At 37.3% G+C, this 19,478-nt stretch overlaps 3 protein-coding genes across 6 annotated transcripts; all 3 read right to left on the minus strand.

The window, feature by feature from the left end:
- Positions 1 to 1,364: 1,364 nt before the first annotated feature.
- On the minus strand, positions 1,365 to 5,298 carry LOC103439665 (AT-hook motif nuclear-localized protein 6). The gene is made up of 5 exons (XM_008378240.4): positions 4,226 to 5,298; positions 2,973 to 3,040; positions 2,578 to 2,709; positions 2,165 to 2,326; positions 1,365 to 1,988 (listed from the first exon to the last, which is right to left on the minus strand). Exons 1-5 carry the CDS (start codon positions 4,593 to 4,595, stop codon positions 1,692 to 1,694), a joined length of 1,029 nt encoding a protein of 342 aa, XP_008376462.1. The 5' UTR covers positions 4,596 to 5,298; the 3' UTR covers positions 1,365 to 1,691.
- A 431-nt stretch (positions 5,299 to 5,729) lies between these two features.
- Positions 5,730 to 10,381, minus strand: LOC103439666 (65-kDa microtubule-associated protein 3). 4 transcript variants are annotated; one of them, XR_011582913.1, is made up of 15 exons: positions 10,011 to 10,381; positions 9,424 to 9,511; positions 9,104 to 9,310; positions 8,720 to 8,971; positions 8,399 to 8,608; positions 8,156 to 8,311; positions 7,902 to 8,061; positions 7,659 to 7,810; positions 7,489 to 7,576; positions 7,253 to 7,326; positions 7,054 to 7,128; positions 6,695 to 6,968; positions 6,468 to 6,575; positions 6,242 to 6,331; positions 6,116 to 6,148 (listed from the first exon to the last, which is right to left on the minus strand). XR_011582913.1 is itself a non-coding variant. In XM_008378242.4 (14 exons), exons 2-14 carry the CDS (start codon positions 9,493 to 9,495, stop codon positions 5,919 to 5,921), a joined length of 2,040 nt encoding a protein of 679 aa, XP_008376464.1. In that variant the 5' UTR covers positions 9,496 to 9,511; positions 10,011 to 10,381; the 3' UTR covers positions 5,730 to 5,918. The 4 variants fall into 4 exon arrangements, 2 of the variants coding, with proteins under 2 accessions (XP_008376464.1, XP_008376463.1); XM_008378242.4 differs by lacking the exon at positions 6,468 to 6,575 and having other exon boundaries at positions 5,730 to 6,148; XR_003775046.2 differs by having other exon boundaries at positions 6,116 to 6,331.
- A 4,083-nt stretch (positions 10,382 to 14,464) lies between these two features.
- On the minus strand, positions 14,465 to 17,680 carry LOC103439667 (protein YLS7-like). The gene is made up of 4 exons (XM_008378243.4): positions 17,307 to 17,680; positions 16,221 to 17,127; positions 15,730 to 16,004; positions 14,465 to 15,466 (listed from the first exon to the last, which is right to left on the minus strand). The coding sequence occupies exons 2-4, from the start codon at positions 16,954 to 16,956 to the stop codon at positions 14,654 to 14,656; spliced, it is 1,824 nt and encodes a 607-aa protein (XP_008376465.1). The 5' UTR covers positions 16,957 to 17,127; positions 17,307 to 17,680; the 3' UTR covers positions 14,465 to 14,653.
- Positions 17,681 to 19,478: the final 1,798 nt, after the last annotated feature.

The raw sequence follows: 19,478 nt of genomic DNA on the forward strand, positions 1-19,478 counted from the left end.
TTCATTAAAGTAAACAGTATCGGGAGCTTTCATTAAAGTTCCCTTTAAACATTGATATAAATGTCATAATTTAATCAAGACATGTACATGTACTTCATTTTTGCAAAAGAGAAGAGACCAATTAGGGTTTTTCTTTTACAAGGCTATATGTATTCTAAATTATTATAATAGGTAGAGAGCGGGAATGCAGACTTGGGTGCACAAGACAGACACAACGTTTTGAGTAACTGTCCTATCGCACATATAACAACTCACTCTTAGTCAAGTAATACTTTCAATATTGAAAGGACCGAATTTTCCGGCTTGTGTTGATTTAAAAATAAAAAAAAAAAGGCCAAAAGAAAATAGAAGACAACAAAGTTCCATAAATCCAGGAATGGTGATAAGGATGTGAATCATGTGATGACATAAGAGGGAAGGAAAAGGAGAGGATGAGAAGGATCCATGTGAGGTTCTTGTTTGGTACAATGGACTTTTCATTAGGCTAATGAAAAAAGAGGCCCTACAATATGGAGCAATTTTTCAATATGTCAAAAACACGATTTTGTTATGCCAAGTGTTATAATAAAAGTAGTTGGATATTTAAAAATAAAAAAAGCAATGCATTATAACATTTGGTGTAACAAACCGTGTTCCGGCACATTAAAAATTTTCTACATAATATGGTTGAGAATAAGCTTTCACATTATACAGAACATCATCTCCTTTCATCTTCTGCACATAACTAAAGCTTTCCACCCCCACCCTTCCTCCATCCATACAAGCTTGCTTTTAAATCTCTCTCTCTCACATACCTTCACAATGCTTGGTTCCACGCTAGAATTAATCACACAGGCAGCTTCCAACTCCGTGTTCATCTTCTGCATCTGCAACTTGATCATAGTCATTATCCTCGTGGGATCAAAATCCGTCTCCAACAACGATGAACGAAGCAAAAATCGTATCACAAAGGCCGCCAGCAACCGTGCGGATGATGAACAAGGCATGGAGGAGGCCAAACACGCGTGGAAGGAGAAGAATGGCTTGATGCAGGTCAGTCAATTTAGTGTACAATGAACAGAACGCATCAGCCGACGATGGTAAATTCAGCAGCACCGATGGAGACAGCGACGATGATGAAACTGACACTGACGATGAGCTGAGGACGAGAGCAGAAGAGTTTATAGAAAAGGTTAATAAGGCATGGAAGGCAGAAGTACTGAGAACTTCATGTGTATTCTAGGCAGCAATCTTGTGTTGCAGTAATAAAACTCTACCGTGGCAATGTAAAGAAAAATCATTCAAAGAGAATGTACTATAAGAAAAAAGCACTTACGCTCATAAGCACTTTTGAACGTTTAAGCACTTAAAGTTTGTAAGCAAAGAGTCACAACATCCATTCATATTCCAATTTTCAGATAAAAAGAACTTGAAGGACAAATGACTAGTTATGTTTTTCATACATCTAAAAATGCTACATCATACAACACTAGAAATACATGGACACAACAGCCACGTACGTGACGAGCCTGATCACGATCAAAAGACAGACCTAAAACCTAATAAAAAAGACTACCAAATCGGGGTTAAAACCAACACAAGGTACGTTAAGCCTAGTTTGTCTTTCGTAAAACAGTCAAACAAGGTTGAGAGAGCTAGAGTCTGAACAGTACAATTAAGATACAACCGTCACACGAAAGGAAAAAGCATGATCAATAAGAAACTTCACAGTTTGCTTGACCAGAGCCTTTAGATTCCTCTTGCAACAACAATGATTTACTCTCAGAAGCTGAGTTCTTGTAGCTGTGCACGGGATTCAGAGAATTAGAATGATCCCCGTGGAAGGAAGGAGCCATCAGAATGGGCTTTACTCCGCCATAGACCTTCATTTCTTCACCAGACACTGCATTGACTATGATAGGGACAATCGATGATGATACAGGCTCGAGTCTCTGCTTCTTTGGCTTCTGTTCCAGCTGGTGACCTTGCAGAAAACTGCCCACCACAACCTGATGCAGTCAAAACAGTTTGGAGGAAAACATTAATTACAGAATTCGTTTTTTAGATAGTAAACTACAATACCACAACCAATTTATAACATAATATCGAAGTGCTAGATTACTTGATGGTCAAAATAACAATTTAAACTTGTCAAAATTACTATATAATTGTATAATGATGTTACCTGCACGGGGCCAGCAGCGATCAGCATACCAGCAAGTCCACCCCCAACCACTCTACCGTCTGGACCTGCCAAAGCAACACTCATGCCACCGGATCTGCTCTTTGTTACTGCATTCTCAGTTGGTATATACGATCCTGACAAGGACAGTATCTCAAAGCGGCCCTGTAAAATCAGCAAAAAGAATTTGAGATGTTCTGAGCAACAATGACATATACTGTCTTTTCTTCAAGAACGAGAACTTCCATGATCATAAAGAAAATACTACTGAACGTTATGTTCTTATATATAGAGCGATTAAAAACAGAACGCAACATGCACGAGACCGATTACGTAAATAGCTTGCAGCCAGGAACTTACATTGATACAATAATAACTAATAACAGATAATTTCAAAGACAAGCACACTGCCGTACCTCATACGTTAAAGTACCCCCAGAAGAACTGGCCTGCCTAAGTGTAACATTTGAAATGGTACCATTTGCGGAAAGTATGCAAATAGCTCGAGCTCCTTGTTGAGAGAATGACATGATCTTCATTGTAACATCCTGCAAGAACCATAATTACCATCAGAAATCAAGTACAACCTTGATCCATAGCAATAGTACTGGAAGAGGACCTGAATCAACTTTCTAGTTTGTAATTTTTGTTTGACGTTGTTTTTTGCTCGTCTTTTAAACGTCTACAAGAATAATAACTGGTTTCACGAATTCTAAGATGAAAAGCTTTCGGTATCAATTAGAATAGTAGACCCGACAGTTTGTACTGACATGAATATTTGTTTCACATATAACAATTTTCTGATGCATACCTCGCCGGAATGGACAGTAAGGATGTGTGGTGTAAAGTTTGCACCAACCGAGTATGCAATTTTCTCACCTACAAAAAAATAAAAACCGTCAGTGAATCCCAAATCAAATGATCATTTTAAAAATTGGAATTTGCATGATTAAAACGCCCAGAAGTATCCCAATTAAAATACAAAATTCTAGTTCAAGGATCTAATCACCAAAACGTAGAGCAATCAAAGAGACGAAACATTAACAAACAAGTGAAGTCTCATCTAATGAACATAATACTCGTAAACCTGAAAACGACAATGCAAGGAGATAATTAGATGAATTCTAGGGGGATAAAGAAGAACAAAGCCCGGAAATTGTTGCCTAGTTCACAAGCAGAAATAATCGCCTCAAACCAAAATGATTACCTAATAATAGAAATTGAAAACTCCATTAATTTCATAACAAAGGTCACAGTTACGCCTAAGGGTGGCTAAAGAAACTGCTCGTAATCCTCAGGAGACGGGAGCTCTTGAACATAAGGTGAGGTGTCAAGAGTGGAATGGTCATATTGAAAAGAGTGGTTAACGTCAAAACTGACCCCAAAACATATTAAAATTGTAATTAGGAGCATATAAAGTAGGTGTTTATATCCAAATTCTCTGCTTGTGCTTTCTAGTTTCTTCATTTGTTCTCTTTTCTTTCTTATCTGATGCAAATTAGGCCAGAGTCAGCAAGGTGCTTAAGAGGTAATCACCTAATTAGGCAAGTCTAATCCAGGCACGCCAGCCTAATTAGTGGACTCTACCTATTGGACAAGCTAGCTACCTCAATCATTCTCTCATTCTGTTTCCTAAAGGCAAAGAGAGTATAATATAAATTGCAGTAGCCAGCAGAAAAAATCAGTAATTCCAATCCACATAAAACACCATTTACTTCCAGATCTGACACGGGAATCTGATCACAAAGGGTCCACTTGCAAACCAAATCCAACCAACATTCCCTTCAAATCTCACTCTAAAAACACAAATCCAATCCCAAAACACACACACACACAACAGTAAACATGATACAATCTGTTGACGGGGATTTTTGAATCTGCGTCATTATGCTCAATAAAAAAACGCTGATCCAAAAATCCCCGTCAACAGTGTCAGAGCTATAACAACAGATCATGATCATTTCATCCCAAATGTAAAACAGTAAAAACGGTAACCAACATTAACCGAAAGTCAAAATTTTCAAAGCTTTTATTTAAAAGGGTTGTTTCGTTTCATTTCGTTACCTGAGTTCCCAAACACGTCATGCTTGTGAGACTTCTTGATCGAGTCAACGGGCTTGCCTCTGCCCCTCTTCCAGGCGGAGAACTCTCCGGTCAGCGGAATCGACGACGAAATCGGCATCGGGGACAATGCCGAAGACGGGACGGGCTTGCTGTCGGGTCCGTATTTCCTAGGCCTGCCCCTCTTCTTCTTTCCGTCCGTACCGATCCCGGTCAAGCTCATCGGCGACGCCGTCGGAGCTGCCGCCGTTGTGGGTCCCCCACATGGGCTAGGGTTTTCATTTCTTGGGGCAATCCTGTAATCATCTGGAGCGTTCTCACCGCTCACTGCTACACCAGAAACCAACTTGTTGTCTTTCTCCTCCATTTGCATATGCAAATTTGCAGACACACAAAAACCACCCAAAACCCTAAAAAATCTTAAACCCTATAAACACTTGAAACCCTAGAATCTACCCATTAAAGTCTGCAACTTTAGGAAGCAAAAAAAAAAACCCAGAAAATAATTTAACTGAAAAACAATAACTTGAGCAGATTTCTGTTAAAGTAGGCTAGAAAGTTCCAAACTTTCAAAAAATTTGGAACCCAGAAACCACAAGTCGTCTCTAAATGCAGAAAGCTGAAGAACTCAGTGCTGCAACTCCTCCGGTTCTGAAGCTTGTCTCCACCATTGCAGAGAAAGCACAGAGCTCCAATGGCAGAAACTGAAATTTCAGTTAAAAAATTGTAAACCACTTCAAAGAAATTACAAGGAAACAAGCAACACTGATTTCAGAAATACTTCTGAGAAACGTGAATTTAGGGTTTTGCAGGAAAAGGAGGAGAAATAAATAAAGTATAAAAATTTGGAAAATTATAAATAAAAATGAAATTGTTATAATTAAATATTGATGAAATTTTATTAAAAAATTAATATTCTAATTGCAAATGCAAAGTATAAATTTTAGTTAAGAAAATGTTTCACGTCCGTCTTGGAAATTTAATAAAGGTGAATTTAATAAATGGGCAATGATACTAAATTTGAATATTAAAAAAAAACAATCAAGTTTTGTTTGAGAAAAGAAAAGGGCTCTTCTATTTTTTATTACCATTTATTTATTTAAAGTTGTATAAATAAATAATTCTCTCAAAGCTGTAAAGCTAACGTTAAGAGCTACACCAATTTTCCAACTACTGACAACTCCTTTGTCTTTTCAGAAAATTAAACTTTGACTGGAAGATTTTAATTTGAACTAAACACCCTTTTAGTTTGAGCTATCTACTGTTAATGCCATTTGTAAATAAAATATGCCCTTAAAAAAAACAACCAAAATCAAAATCTCGAGAAAAAAATTATGAAGAAGAATCAAATCACGTATTCTTCTAGATTTGCTCTTACAAAACATAATTGTTGTATATTGGTTGTCTGTCTTGTACAAAAACATTAATTCGTATTAAATATGAGAGTTACCCTGATTAGCTCTATCAAAATTCTCCCGAATAAACCATAAAATCGAAACGAAGAAGATTAGAAACTTAATGATCACATTAATCAACAGGGAAGAGGTTTAGACATTCTTAGACTATGTACATAAAACCAGGAAAGCCAATTACAATTGACTTAAAAATCAAAAGAATCCAATACAAAAGGGAAAAGAAATGCTAAAACAGCAATTTTAACTCTCAAAGTCTCACCAAACTTTAACTAATTAACCTATCAAACTTGTATCATTGGCTTCACATGTGTTCTAGGGAGCACAAATCCAGCTCTTCTTTCCTCGAACGAGTACTCAATCTCCTCAGGAATCTCTTGGACCAAGTTGGTAGCAAATGGAATTGGTGGAGGAGGAGGAGCTGGTGTGATAGCTGTCTGCATGGGAACTGACACAGTTGATGGTGTCGTTGGCACGAAGATTGGCATCACCTTGGGCGTCTTGTTCGCTTCGTCTGCAACAGTTCTAGGCTTCAGAGGAGTAGTAGCGAAAGCGACATTTTCTGTTGGAATGGAAACGGGAACAGAAATGGGGGAGAAGGGTTTACGAGTCGTTGGTGTCTCCACTTCAGAAGCATTTGGGGCACCAAAAGAGTGCTTTTTAACAGGAAGTCCAGCAACATCCAAGCCTCGTCTACCTGCATAAGCAAAGACGTGGATAAAGATACATTAAAATTTGATTGTTCGCATGTTTTCGTATGATGTCTGGAAAGCAGACTTTTTTTTTTCTGAAACACTAGACAGCAACAGAGATATGGTGTTCCAGTGTCATGCCTCATGTTTTGTTTAAAATGAACTCAACAGAAGCTTCTGAAACACCGACGCAACGAAGAATAAAACAAACATGTTTTTAGGTACTACTACCAGAGTCAGAGTCCCCCCCTGCAAGGAAACAGACGGTGAATAACCTTCAAGGCAACTAAATATATCCTTTTATTTTATTTTCAATACTCTCATTTGTCAACCAGACACAAATGAGAACTATTGGAGAAGAGATTAACCTGTGGACAAAGATGAAAAGCTATCATCCAGCTGATTGTTTAATTGCTCATTTTGGTGGACTCGGTCACCCTTTCTTGAACGCGGACGCGGAGTACCTTTGACGGAATGAAGTGGATCAGGTTTAGGAGCTTGCATTGAAAGTCTTCTATTGCTCGCACCTCCAGTTGACATTCTTGGACCCTTCTTTACACTCTGAGGTTTCGATGGACTTGGCTTTGACCCGTAAAGTGCCTCTTGTTCAGCTATCAACTGACCCTGAATCTTTTTCTGGTCCTGAAAATGGGAGATGAAGAGTTGTTACACGGTTCACAGTAAGATCTTCAAAGAAATATGTCCAAGTGAAACTGATGGGCCATACCCGCTGCCTTCGACGTTCTTGCTCCTTCTCCTCCCGTAATATAGTATACTCTTCAAGCATGGAAAGAAGACGAATCTGAACAGAAGTTGAGAACAAAACAATACAAATTGTTTCAGAATTTGTGTGTATGAAAACAAAAAATAAACTCAACTGGAATAGACCTCCTAGAGACTTCAGAAATACAAGGGAAGCAACTTACACCATCATATGTGAACTCAATGCCCCTCTCCTTCTCCCATGATATGGTTTTTGAAGCCAATGCATCCACCATTGCTGTATAAAAAACAGGATTGTAAAAACACATTTAAAAAAAAAATGGAAAAAACTGAAACCAGCATAAACATAACCAAAACAATATTCTTGACCAACAGTTTCATATATAGGCTAGTCTAGAATTATTAACCAAGGGTGCCATTTTACAAATGCGGTCAATACCTGGAAGTTTATTAACCAAAGCACGTGCTTTCTCAGCACGCTTGAGAGTAAGATGAGCTCCTCTTCCAGCATTGTATCGGTTTTCATCCTACACGAACGCAAAAAGGAACAAGTAAGCAAAGGGATTTCAATGTCGTGAAGGGAGTGACATGGTGATGGAAACAACTAACCCTGTTATACTCCTCGAGCCAGCACTCCTCATCACAAGCAAACAACCACTTCTCAACTTTTTCAAGTATGTCTTTCCTGCTAAAAGCTTCCTCTTTAACCTTTGAAACCTGAAGCTCAATTTGATCAAGGACACAAGCAGGGTCCACATCTCCTGCACAAGAAAAAATGATGCACGCGTTCAAAACAATTATGTAGGAATTTTCTGTTACCTCATGATATGCTGTTAAGAATTTAAGATGCACCTGATTCTATAGCTTCAATTATGTAGTCAATTGCACTATCTGCTTCTAGGACCATGTGTGTCTTTCTACAGATTTCCTCTAGCTCTGATCTCTTCTTAAGAACAAGCTCTTTCATTTTACTTGATTTCAACTCTTCCAACCGAGACACTTCTGCCTCAACCTGCCCAGTAGATTTAATCCCAGATGAATCCTTGAAAAATATACTGATCCAATAATATGAAATAATACAGAATTACAATATAAAAAAAACTCACATAATTGATAAAGTCCACAGAGAGTGTGTTTGGTTCAGTTATCTCATGTTCTGAAGCAGCTATATTGCAGGTTATATTCTGAAACATCTGTTGCTCCTCAATTGGCGTATCCATCAAGTTCCACAGCTCTAACATGGTAGTTGCAAGATCTTGAAGCTGTCAGAGATTAGGAGGATAATATCATTCAATTAAATGCACATAACTTCGACTAGAAACTCAAAAACGACAAAGAACATTCTTTACCTTCTGCATTCTCTGTAATTTAACCTCCCGCAATTTTTGTATTGCAGCAAGCAATCGCTGAATTGTATCATTACTTATATTCTTGCTTCCTTCGGAATCAACTAAACTGGGATGAACCTCACTAATTGTCTGTTTGTAGTCCATACCAAGAACTGAGCAAAATGAGTTCAATGTACACAGGTGGTCCTGTATCTGCTTAAGCCGATCACTCTGCACAACAAGAAAGAACAGATAAATGAGGACTTAAAGAGCATAAAAGAATACAAAATCAGATTAAGATGATATGCAGATGGAAAGGAAATTGAAAAAATAACTCCCAACCTTCTCAGTTTGGAGTGCATGTAGATGTCTGTGCAATTCTTCAAGCCTTCTCAATGACAAATCAGTTTCATCCACACCCGGTTTAGAAGAACTGTAATCTGTGCTTCCATTAATCTCACTTGAAATTTTCCGTATCTCCTCTAGAACTTCCAGAAAGTTATTTTTCCTGTCACATTTTCTTTTCTTCATCTCCTCCAGCTGTGGAATAATTTTGCTGAGCTCTTCCTTCAAACTTCCGGCACTTTGATCAGACTGAAATGACAAAGCAATTTGTAAATAATTCTGATTTTAAACAATAGCCTCCTTAACTTCAATGGGAACAGGTCATTTAAACTATTTATCTACGAAACAATAACAGTTATCTACAAAACAGTCGATCCTGACCTGTCTAATATGTACCGGTCGCTCCCCCATTGCAGAACATATTGCAGCAAGTTCTGCTTCCGAATCAGCAATTGCCTGCCGTAGCTGTGCCCTACACCGATTTGCCTGATCTACCTTTCTTCTGTATACTTCTAGACACTCCTGCTCAAGCTCAAGCAACATCTTATCCCTATCTTTGTCAGTCTCTCCGACTTCATTCCAAATTATCTACAATTTTCGTATTAGACAAGAAACAAAGTGAGATTAGTACTTTCAAGTACTCCAATTTCCATTTAAAAAAAAAAAAAAAAAAAAAAAACTAGACAAGTATTCTGTGATACCTGAAGCTCATATAGAAGTGATCCACATGTTGTTTCCATTTGCAGAAGCTGCTCACTTTGGAGATTAGACATATTGAAGCAGTGCTACCTGCCATAAACAATTTTCACCATCAAACCCTCACTATATGCATTGCATAAATTGACCATAAAATTCTTAATCATCTCTAAATAGCAACAAAATATATGGAAAAAAAGCAACGGAACCCTAGATTCCTCAAAGCCCAGACAAAAGTATCTCGAACTGCAGGTTTCTCCCAGAATTTTGGAGAAAAAGAAAATTACATCACCAATTCTAGTCCATATTAGGTCAGATTTCTATATGACACCAATTCTAAAATTGAATGGAAAATTCTCTCTTTTACAAATAATTCCCACGCAATTTAGCTCAAAGAAATTAAAATCAAAAGAACCAACCAGACCACAGGCGACAAAATCAACTAGAAGAAGCTGAGGAATTTTTTTTCAACAATTCAAAAATTTGATATCAAAATTCAAAATTTCAAATTCTTTCTCGAGAACGAAACGGGGAACTGGGGAAAATTGAAGAAAAATAACGAAGACGGGAAGAGGAAAACCCGGAAACAAACCTGAGAGAGCAAATCAACGAGCATAAATTTTCTATCTGCTGTATGAATTTTCTTGCCACAGCAGAGGCCGGCAATTGGAGGATTTTCCCGAGAAAATGTGGGTCTCGTTTCGTTTTTCTTCTATTGGAAACTTTGGGGGAAAAAGGTAGGATTTGGGGTTTGAATTTTAATGGAGATGTGAGATGCGTAACCGAAATGGGAAATGTTTAGAGAGAGAGAGAGAGAGAGAGAAGCTGTTTGAATGAGGAGAAAAGAGGACCGTTGAAGAAGGCAGAGGGGGCTTGTTAAAGATTTGTTTTTTAATGATTCTCCGGGACGAAGCAGGTCACGCACCAACGGCATTTGAATTTCAAATTTTCAGGAGAGGACTCAGATTTGCTGTAGTCGATTTATCGCTGCTAATATGTATTTGTCCAATGGAATTTTGCCATTTGTGATTAATTCTAAATAAAAAATTTAAAATAATTTATAATCGCACGATAAAATATAATGATTTCTAAGATTCCATAATTTGGATCCGAATGGGATCCAAATTCGAAAAATTGGATATAAGATTGTGAAAGAAAATTAATATTTTTCAAAAACACAATCTAACGTATACCAAATTTGAAAATGATATTGGATCAATGCGACAATAAATATGAAAATAAATACTTAAATAAGATTTATCTATCTTATTTCCTTAATGAAAAAAGAAAGCATTTTTGTCAAATTTAAACATATTTAAGTTAATTAGAATAGTCTGCCTCTCCTCTTCACCTATGTAGTTTAGGTTAGAATAATCAAAGAACCATTTGGAAAAAAAAAAATTCTAAATTGGAATTTTAAAAGAAAGTTTCTTATTGATCAAAAGTGAAACGTAGGACACGAGTACACAACTAATAGCTTATTTGGAAAGTAGTTTTTTTTTTTTTTTTTTGAATACATCAATATTTTTACACTAAGAAAATAAAGAGTTCGGCAAAACCACACAATATGTTGTCTAATTTGATATCGAATTCGTCATTCACAAGATTCGAACCTAAGACCTCTTACTTTTAAATGAAAAGGAATACCACAAAACCATAGTACAAAATGACCTATTTGAAAAGTAGTTTAAGTGACTTAAAGGTAGCGTTTGGTACGCAGACGGGACAGGATGGAACGAATGTTCTGTGTATATTTGGTACGCCCAGGATGGAACATGATGGTTGTTCCGTTCTGCGTTTGGTAGCACATGGACGGAACGGAACCAAAAACTTAAAATGACTAAAATACCCATGTTCCGTTTGTTGTTTGGTACAATTTTATGCGTGGAACGGGACAAGACTTTTTTTTTTTTTTTAAGTTGTTCAAATTTGAACACTATTATCCATTATTTGTTTTTCTTGGTCCAAATTTTATTCGGTATATGTTGTGTTCCGCATGCAAACCTCTTTAAAATTTGTAATTTATGTCTTCTATGATTTGTTGATGAAGTCAGACTTCCTCGAGCCAGTGAATATTGAAAGTAATGAGTTCTTTAGCATGAATAAGATGGCTAAGATGGTTCTGTTCATGGTTGCCATGCAATGTTGAAAAATATATAAGTTTAATGATCATGCATGTCGTAACGTTTTAGGGTTTAAACATTCAAAACTTAAATAGGTTATATTACAATTAAACATTGGTACTCAGCTTCTGTGGAGGATCGACACCTCTTTCACGTTTTAAATGAAAATTTTAACCAACAATTACATTTTCTTAACCACAAAATTCTACATACCAAACATTAAATCCATGACTTTGGACACCAATGACTTTGCTGGGGAAGCAATTGCGCCTCCAGATTTTCTGCGCGCTGGTATTACCGTTTTGAAGATAGTAAGGACGAGGGGGGCCTTTTGAAGCATTCATCTCTGCATGTTTCATGAACGGTTAAGGGGGAAATGTCATGAAACCCTGATTGTTGACCCTTTCATTTAATGCATGGCGTTGCATTGGATCCAGCGGCTTCACGCCTATAATTAGTGCCCCGTTAATTTGCATCCCATTCTTGCTAAGAGCCTTCTGAGCATCAGAGTAACTCTGCACCACCAGCAAAGTGAATGGTTAACAATTTTCAATAGCAGTTGCATTCTTGCAGGATACCTAGCCAAACTGAGCAAACGGAGAGTAGAAAGATGGAATATAGGTAAGTCTTTGGCAACCAAAACACAGAGACAAACATGGTCTACATCCATTTTCCCTCATATACGCACGGCGCACACATAATGGTGTTACAAATTCCTTCCATGCCATAAGCCAATAGCAGTAGCAAATAATTATAATGTGATCTTGTGATTACTTCCTTAGACACAAGTATTACTGATAATCTTAATCAATATTATGCCTCCGTGAGGCTATGTCTGCAACCAAGGCCAATAAGCGATCTTACTTTTGACATACATGGCAGCATCCCGCCAATAATAAAGCCCAACTTTAAGCAGAAGTGATGCACAATGCCATTATTATATTTGACAGAGACAAATCCATACATTTTACAAGTAAAACATCTTTCATAACACATAACAAAAGATAAGTCATAAAAACAAACTCAGCTATTTCCAACTACTCAAAAATTTTAATTTATATCAAAGTTTTGGTTAGTTTTACTCCCAATTTCAAGGGCATTTCTTACAGAGAGTCGATGAGTTTGACTCGCAAACTCTCCAATTGACGAATTCATGGTAACATTACCAGTTCAAAGAGGTGAAGAAATGAAGAGAAGATCAATGATTGATACAAGAAATTTGATTCATCAAACTCAAAATAATGGAGAAAAAAGAACCTGATATAGAATGTGCATCCAGTTGGCATCTCTTGGACCATGAACATGTTTCAAAATCACTCCACATTTTTCAAACTCTCGTATAACTAAATTTGTATCAGCTGGAGGGAATCTGGAAGGAAAAATAAGAACACCATCAGAAGCCTAAATGTGGATAGCTGAGCAAAAATTACATTGTAATTACTCAATAAGTTAGACAAGCAAGCCATAACTTTAGTGATTGAAGACTTGAAGACCAAGTACAACCAAATAAGCTTCAATCAGTTGAACGACTGACCTAAAAAGTTGGAGAGAGCTATGTGATAAAACAATACAATAAAGTGTTCTACGTGTTCCCAACATTTTTCTTTAGAGTACATAACAAAACATTTCCATGGTCCTTAAAACTGTGAACTAGAAGCTCAGTATAGCAATTCACAAAAATTAACTTCTATTCAACATACATGCATAGAAAATATCAAACACCATTATATCCAATAATTTACACAACACTTCACCGTTAACTAGTTGACCATTTTTTGAGTTTCCTTTAGGGATATCTACTAAGTTGTGTCTTACCCCTAAGTTCTAACAGTTGATTACCAAACAAGATCTCCCTTTTTTATTGTGCAAGGTCAATAAATTCTAAGTAATGAAGTAGCTAAGAGGAGCAGAGACTTGGGAAAGGGTTTGTGGTTTGACACACAACTTGCTCACCAGTAAGTAGCTAAGAAAGACAATATTTCAAACTTACAATCACATTTGACCAGGAATACATCCAAATGATCACTGACGACTTCAAGTTTAAAATGCATTGTAGTGGGATATTTGATTCATGCATATCGGGAACCTCCAATAACTGGGAAACTAGGATAATTTTTTTTAAAGAAAACTCTTTCCTTGGCACAACAACCACATGGAAATAAGGCCAGAGCCTTCTCATTTCCTCCTCAACTCATAATGGCAACAACTGAAGTCAATTAGATGAACCAACCAAAGCAGACCAAAACAGGTAGTGGAAATTACAAATGTTTTGCATATTAACTGGGTGTTAATGAAATCGAAACAAGCAAATCAGAAAAGAATAATAATGCCACTTCAAATTTACATCAAAATTAGGACCTCCTGGAAGCAATTATTTTACAAAGAAAGAGAGACCGAGAGGCTACACAAAAACAGATCGAACTTGGGGAGATGCAGAGCTGCTACACGGAAGAGGATGAGAAGGAAGGTTGCGAAGGAGAGATGCAGATGTGAAGAGGTTCACAACGGCTGAGAAGAAGAGAAGATAGTTTTAGGGTTTGTTGTATGATTTAGATGATGTAAATTTTGAAAAAGATAAGGAGTATTTTTGTCTTAAAATGTTGTAAATTTGTGTCCCACGGATGTGGAACATGTCGTTCCAGGGGGAGGTGGAACGAAAAATCATCCAAAACTTGTCCGTGGAATAGAGCATTCCACTCATTTTAAGCGCACCAAACGTGGGATGAAACGCCTCGTCTCATTCTGTTCCGTCCTGTCCCGCATACCAAACGCGACCTAAATGCTTCTTGCAAAAACACCAGTTATGAGCTTAGCAAGCAGTTCAAGTGCTTCTATAGGATTAATCTGCATCTTTACTAAGAATTGGTTTCAAAATATTTTCTCCAAAAACACTTTCAGTCATTTGAAAACGCTTCCAAACGAGTTCTAAACAAGCAAAGCACTTAATTTTATTCAAAAACACATAATGGTAACTAAACTAAAATTGCTCTCAAAATACAAATTTAGCCGCTAATCCTCCCACCTATTGCAACAAATAATTACTGTACAATCTTTTTCTTATATTTATAAATAATTTAAACAAAAAATTATACCATGCAAGCTTTGCCCCAACTCATGAAGAAGAGTTGTTGCTGCCCTCATACTCTCTCCTTATAATTTCAAGCACAAATTCATTCCATGTATCGACCGGACCCGGCATGCACCAGTGCAAGCAATCCTGTGGCGGAGGCCTTCCGTCAGGGCCCCGCTGTGTTTTCTTGTTAGGGTCGGGGCTTCTGTACGGGCCTGGATGCCCGTCGTGGCGGTACGCAAAAGGTTTCGTGATATCCATCAGTTTCAACTTCGACTTGTTTGTCACACCTTTCTGAATCGCACGGTTAAAACCCAAAACTTGTTTTTCATGCATTATATTCGTAAAGCCATTTTCCACTACTTCGCCCAGTGCAAGAGGCTTTACCTTCCCGGTGCATGATCCTCCAGTGTTCCAAGCTCCACCCTCGTAATGGTCAGGTGAATAAGAACGCACAATGGCGATCCCCGTATAATTCGGATGTCTAGCAACAGCAGTGAGAATTGTCTCGACAGATATTCCAAATGCTTCAATGTTGTTAACCTTCATAGGCCTTGATTTGTCCGGCCACCATAACTGCCCTCCCACAATCTCGTTGTTTAAGATATAGACCGACTGCTTGGCAAACCAATGGCCGGAAGAGAAAACAATCACATCAAACTGTGGGATGAGATCCATGAATTTGTCATCAGGGGCATCAAGGTGGAGCTTGGCCACACCCTCTGGAGCAAAATGAAATGCCTCAGATGTTTGCTTCACAAGCCACGACGACCAAATCCGGACAACAAACATAGATGTCGACTTGAAATAATAACGTTGCATTCTCTTGTTCCCACGGTTTTTTGGAACTTCTACCTGCATACACCACACAAAGATGCAAGCACTGCTAGAGTTACTTAAAACAGCATTATCTGCAAAAAAGGATGGAGATGCAATTTCATACAGCTGCTTTGAAACGCAATCGCTAAAAACGAACTCCACAAAACTAATTCCACATGCATTTAGAGACGTATAATACTAGCAGGGTTGATGAATCCAGCGTTGCGAAAATTCCATCTACTATAAGAAAAAAACATTTAATTCAAGGTAACTAGATCATAAAAAATTTAGACAATTACCTGCCAGAGCATGCACAACAATGACTCCATATGGTTTCGAGCAACCGAATCACCAATGAAAGCTATTGTTTTCCCCCTCATCAACTCTAGAAATTTCCTGGCATCAAAACGTGGCAGGTCACACTGAGAGGGCTTCCATCGCCAATTCTCATACTGCTTGTCAGGTCTCCCATTTCCCTGGCAATTTTGCATCTGTGTCAAGACAGGGCATGTATTGTTTGTATATACCGGTCCTGCTGAATCATAAATCCAACTTCCACTGTATAGATCACAGCCTGCATAATACGAACAGAAGTAAGTCAAATTCAAAGAAAAAAGTACTTGAAAATGTTATAGCAACAAGTCAAATTTCAGAAGTACAAAAGGCTAAATTATACATAAGTTCAATCAGAGTACAAAAGGCTAAAGAGTATAGCAAAATGTTAAATTTCAGCAAACATGAAAACATAACGGAACAACATGAAAGCATAACGGAACAACATGAAAGCTACCTGAATCAACGGAAACACCACTGGTTGCATTGTTGGGCAACTGAGAAGAAGCTGATGTAGTATCATTGGGCTCGAGTGCAGGTGCTGATATATCCTTCATCTCCTTTGTTTGCGAAACTATTGATGGATCACTTGAAGTCGAGGACAGTTGTGGATTGGACTCGTCTGACAAATTCTTATCAGTTTTAATCATACCGTCATCAATTGATGAAGTGGTTGAAACTGCAGGCTCTGATGGACCAGTTGAGTTTACTGATCCAACATTTTCATTATCTGATGAACCGGATGAATTCTTTGCCACATCTGGCAGATCTTTGATCTCTCTAGTTTCTGAAACAACCAATGAACCATCTGAACTCGAGGGTGCTTGTGAATTCGACTCGGTAAGAATATTCTGATTAACAACTTTTGTTTGTGGATCCACTGAACTTTTCGGAACTTTTGAATTAGACTCCGATACCATATTCTTATCGACACTATCTACATTGTTTGGAAGGGGAGCATCGTGGTTAGTGGGATTCCCTATAGAGGTAGAATAATCCAACTTCTGCATACTATCAACACCATAGAAATACCAGCTAACCGTTGAACCAATCGGGTAAGTCACTAAAACCCAGGAAGCAAAAAGTAAGAACAAAGCCAATGCCACCCCGGAAACTACCATCCACGAAAGAGCTTTCGGGTAGGAAGTCATCGAAATCGAACCTTTGGACGAAGCCCAAGTCAATGAAGTCATCGCTTTCCAAATCAAGCAATTCGTGTGAAATAAACTATCTAGCCTAAATTAAACTACCAATGGAAAACCCCAAAAGCATGCGTTCAAATGGCTAAAGAAAAAACCCAACTCATCATTTTCTTTCCAAATTAGGAAAACCCCAACTTTGAGCTCAACCTCCTCCAGCAAACCCTGAAAACATACGCAACAACAACTCCAGAAATTACATGTAATTCAAGCAACACAATGTTAAAAATGGAAACTTTATAATCATGCTTAATGATAATCACGTTTATAAGTAAATTTAATTACTAAAAATGGACAAACAACAATGGCTTCCAAAAGGGTATGAAGATCTAAAGAAAATATACCTTGATCAACGCTACACGCAATAGAAGATCTTGAAGCACTTAAAAGGAAACAACAAATGGAAGCATGAAGATTTGTTTACAGGGGAATTGGATTCCTGGGTAAGTGAAAAGAATGGGAAACTTGGATTCCCGACCTGGAAAGTTGAATGCTTTATGTACGGAACATGGAATCAGATCAATGGCGGAGAGCTGGTAGAAATGGAAGTAGTGGATGAAGATCTGGAAATAGGGGGCTTGGATTTAAAGAATCAAGATGAAAGATGAAAGATTTAGATGGGAAAATTATAATCTTGTTTTTATTTTTTATTTTTTATTTTTGGAAACTATTATAATATTGTGTTTTTTTGGCAAAACTATTATAATCTTGTTTATTTGAGTGATATGCGGCAGATTGAATTAGACGATTCGTCTTCTTGGAATATGTTTGGGCTGTATGGTTTGGGCCGTATAGATTTTTTTTTGTCAAATTTCTAACCGATTTTATTATTATAATTATGTACTTAACCGTGTTCTATGTATACTAAAAAATCACTCCGCATCGACTTACAATATAATTATGGGCCATGCTTGACATTTTGTGACGATCAATTTGTTGTAAGCGTCAAATTTAGAAACACTACTTTCTTGGGGAAAATATAAACAATACTAAATATCGACTTGTAAGAAATTTGTTGAATACTTAGATGAATGCAGATTATATGTTTGTTTCTAGTATTTTTATTATCTTCTAATACTTTATAATTTATATATCATTCTATTTTGTAATTAATGTATTCCAATGCTTAAAAACAATAAATTTACTTAAATCCGCCTAATCCCTCTATGCCCCTAGTTAAGCTCCGCCTAGTCGTCTAAGCACTAAGCTTTAGTCTACCAACCGACTAACGTCTAGCATCATTTAGATACTTGATAACAAAACGACATTTTTATTAAGAAGTTAACAGAAAATAAAAAAAACTTTTGATTTATTGGTTTTGAAGGAATTAATACATAATTGGGCCTGTTGTTGGGCAGCCGAATACAGCAAACCGACAACAAAATAACAACACTTGACAACCTTGGGCTCTGCCGTTTCAAATATGTCCAATATTAAGACATTAATTCCAACAAAAGATTTTCCTGAAAGCAAAATTTGGGGCAAATGCAAATGCAAATGCAATACACAAATTATATTATAGTTTAAATTGCCAAGATGCTTTTGTACTAATTTTTTTTAATCACGATGCACTAATTTTTTTTTAAATAATTAGTATTTAAAAATTATATTATAGTTTGTGCAATACTAATATAATTTGTGAGTAGTGTATTGCATCTTGGCAACTAAAAAAAATTATATTATAGTTTAAATAATTAGTATTGCACTAAATTTTTTTAATAACGATGCACAACTCACAAATTATATTATAGTTTAAATTGCCAAAATGCTTTTGTTATGCACATGACTCAATATACTTTCATAACATTGTTGCGAAATACACTTTTTTTAATCACACTTGTGGCAGAAAAATTGTCACATTTCGGCCCGGAACCCCACCACATCCCGGGCTCGACTCCACCGTAGCATGATATTGTCTGCTTTGGACCCCAACCACGCCCTCATGGTTTTATTTTTGAGAACTCACATGAGAACTTTACAGTGGATCACCCATCATGGGAATGCTCTCGCACGAACTCACTTAACTTCGGAGTTCCGATAGAACCCGAAGCTAGTGAGCCCCTAAAAGGCCTCGTACTAGGAAGAGATGAGAATATACATATAAAACTTACAGGATCCACTCTCCTGGACGATGTGGGATGCTACAAAAATTATAGCTCATTTGAAGAAGAATAAAAGTGCAATTGAGGGTAGTTTTATTCACACCTCACAAATTTATCAAGCCACCCCATTTTAAAAAAAAATCCTACAAAATTCTAATTTTATCGAATTTAAAATTTGTCATGCCTTTAAAATTTAAATGTTAAAGGTTGAACCAAAGTCACACGTAACTCATACAAAACTGCTGACTCTCCCCCCTTCTCCACCTCAACGGTCCATTAGTACTGTTTGGTAAGTGGGACGGGACAAAACGGAGTGGGACGAGGCGTTCCGTCCTACGTTTGGTGCGCCTAAAACGGGTGGAACGCGCTGTTCCACCAGAAGAATTTTAGGTGAATTTTCGTTCCGCTTCACCC

Source organism: Malus domestica, chromosome 07 (genome assembly GCF_042453785.1).
Source record: "Malus domestica chromosome 07, GDT2T_hap1".
NCBI lineage: Eukaryota > Viridiplantae > Streptophyta > Magnoliopsida > Rosales > Rosaceae > Malus > Malus domestica.

Bases quoted from the DNA above. Each gene is read 5' to 3' on its own strand.
- LOC103439665 (XM_008378240.4), bottom strand. From the start codon at position 4,595: ATGCAAATGGAGGAGAAAGACAACAAGTTGGTTTCTGGTGTAGCAGTG. The intron at 3,041-4,225 runs GTAACGAAATGA...ATTTTTTTGTAG, and splicing joins TGACGTGTTTGGGAACTCAG to GTGAGAAAATTGCATACTCG. The intron at 2,710-2,972 runs GTATGCATCAGA...TGGTTCTTGCAG, and splicing joins TTACTGTCCATTCCGGCGAG to GATGTTACAATGAAGATCAT.
- LOC103439666 (XM_008378241.4), bottom strand. From the start codon at position 9,495: ATGTCTAATCTCCAAAGTGAGCAGCTTCTGCAAATGGAAACAACATGT. The intron at 7,577-7,658 runs GTTAGTTGTTTC...GCGTTCGTGTAG, and splicing joins GGCTCGAGGAGTATAACAGG to GATGAAAACCGATACAATGC. The intron at 7,129-7,252 runs GTAAGTTGCTTC...ACTTCTGTTCAG, and splicing joins TTGAGTTCACATATGATGGT to ATTCGTCTTCTTTCCATGCT.
- LOC103439667 (XM_008378243.4), bottom strand. From the start codon at position 16,956: ATGACTTCATTGACTTGGGCTTCGTCCAAAGGTTCGATTTCGATGACT. The intron at 16,005-16,220 runs GTAGCTTTCATG...CGTATTATGCAG, and splicing joins TGGTGTTTCCGTTGATTCAG to GCTGTGATCTATACAGTGGA. The intron at 15,467-15,729 runs GTAATTGTCTAA...TGGTGTATGCAG, and splicing joins TGTTGTGCATGCTCTGGCAG to GTAGAAGTTCCAAAAAACCG.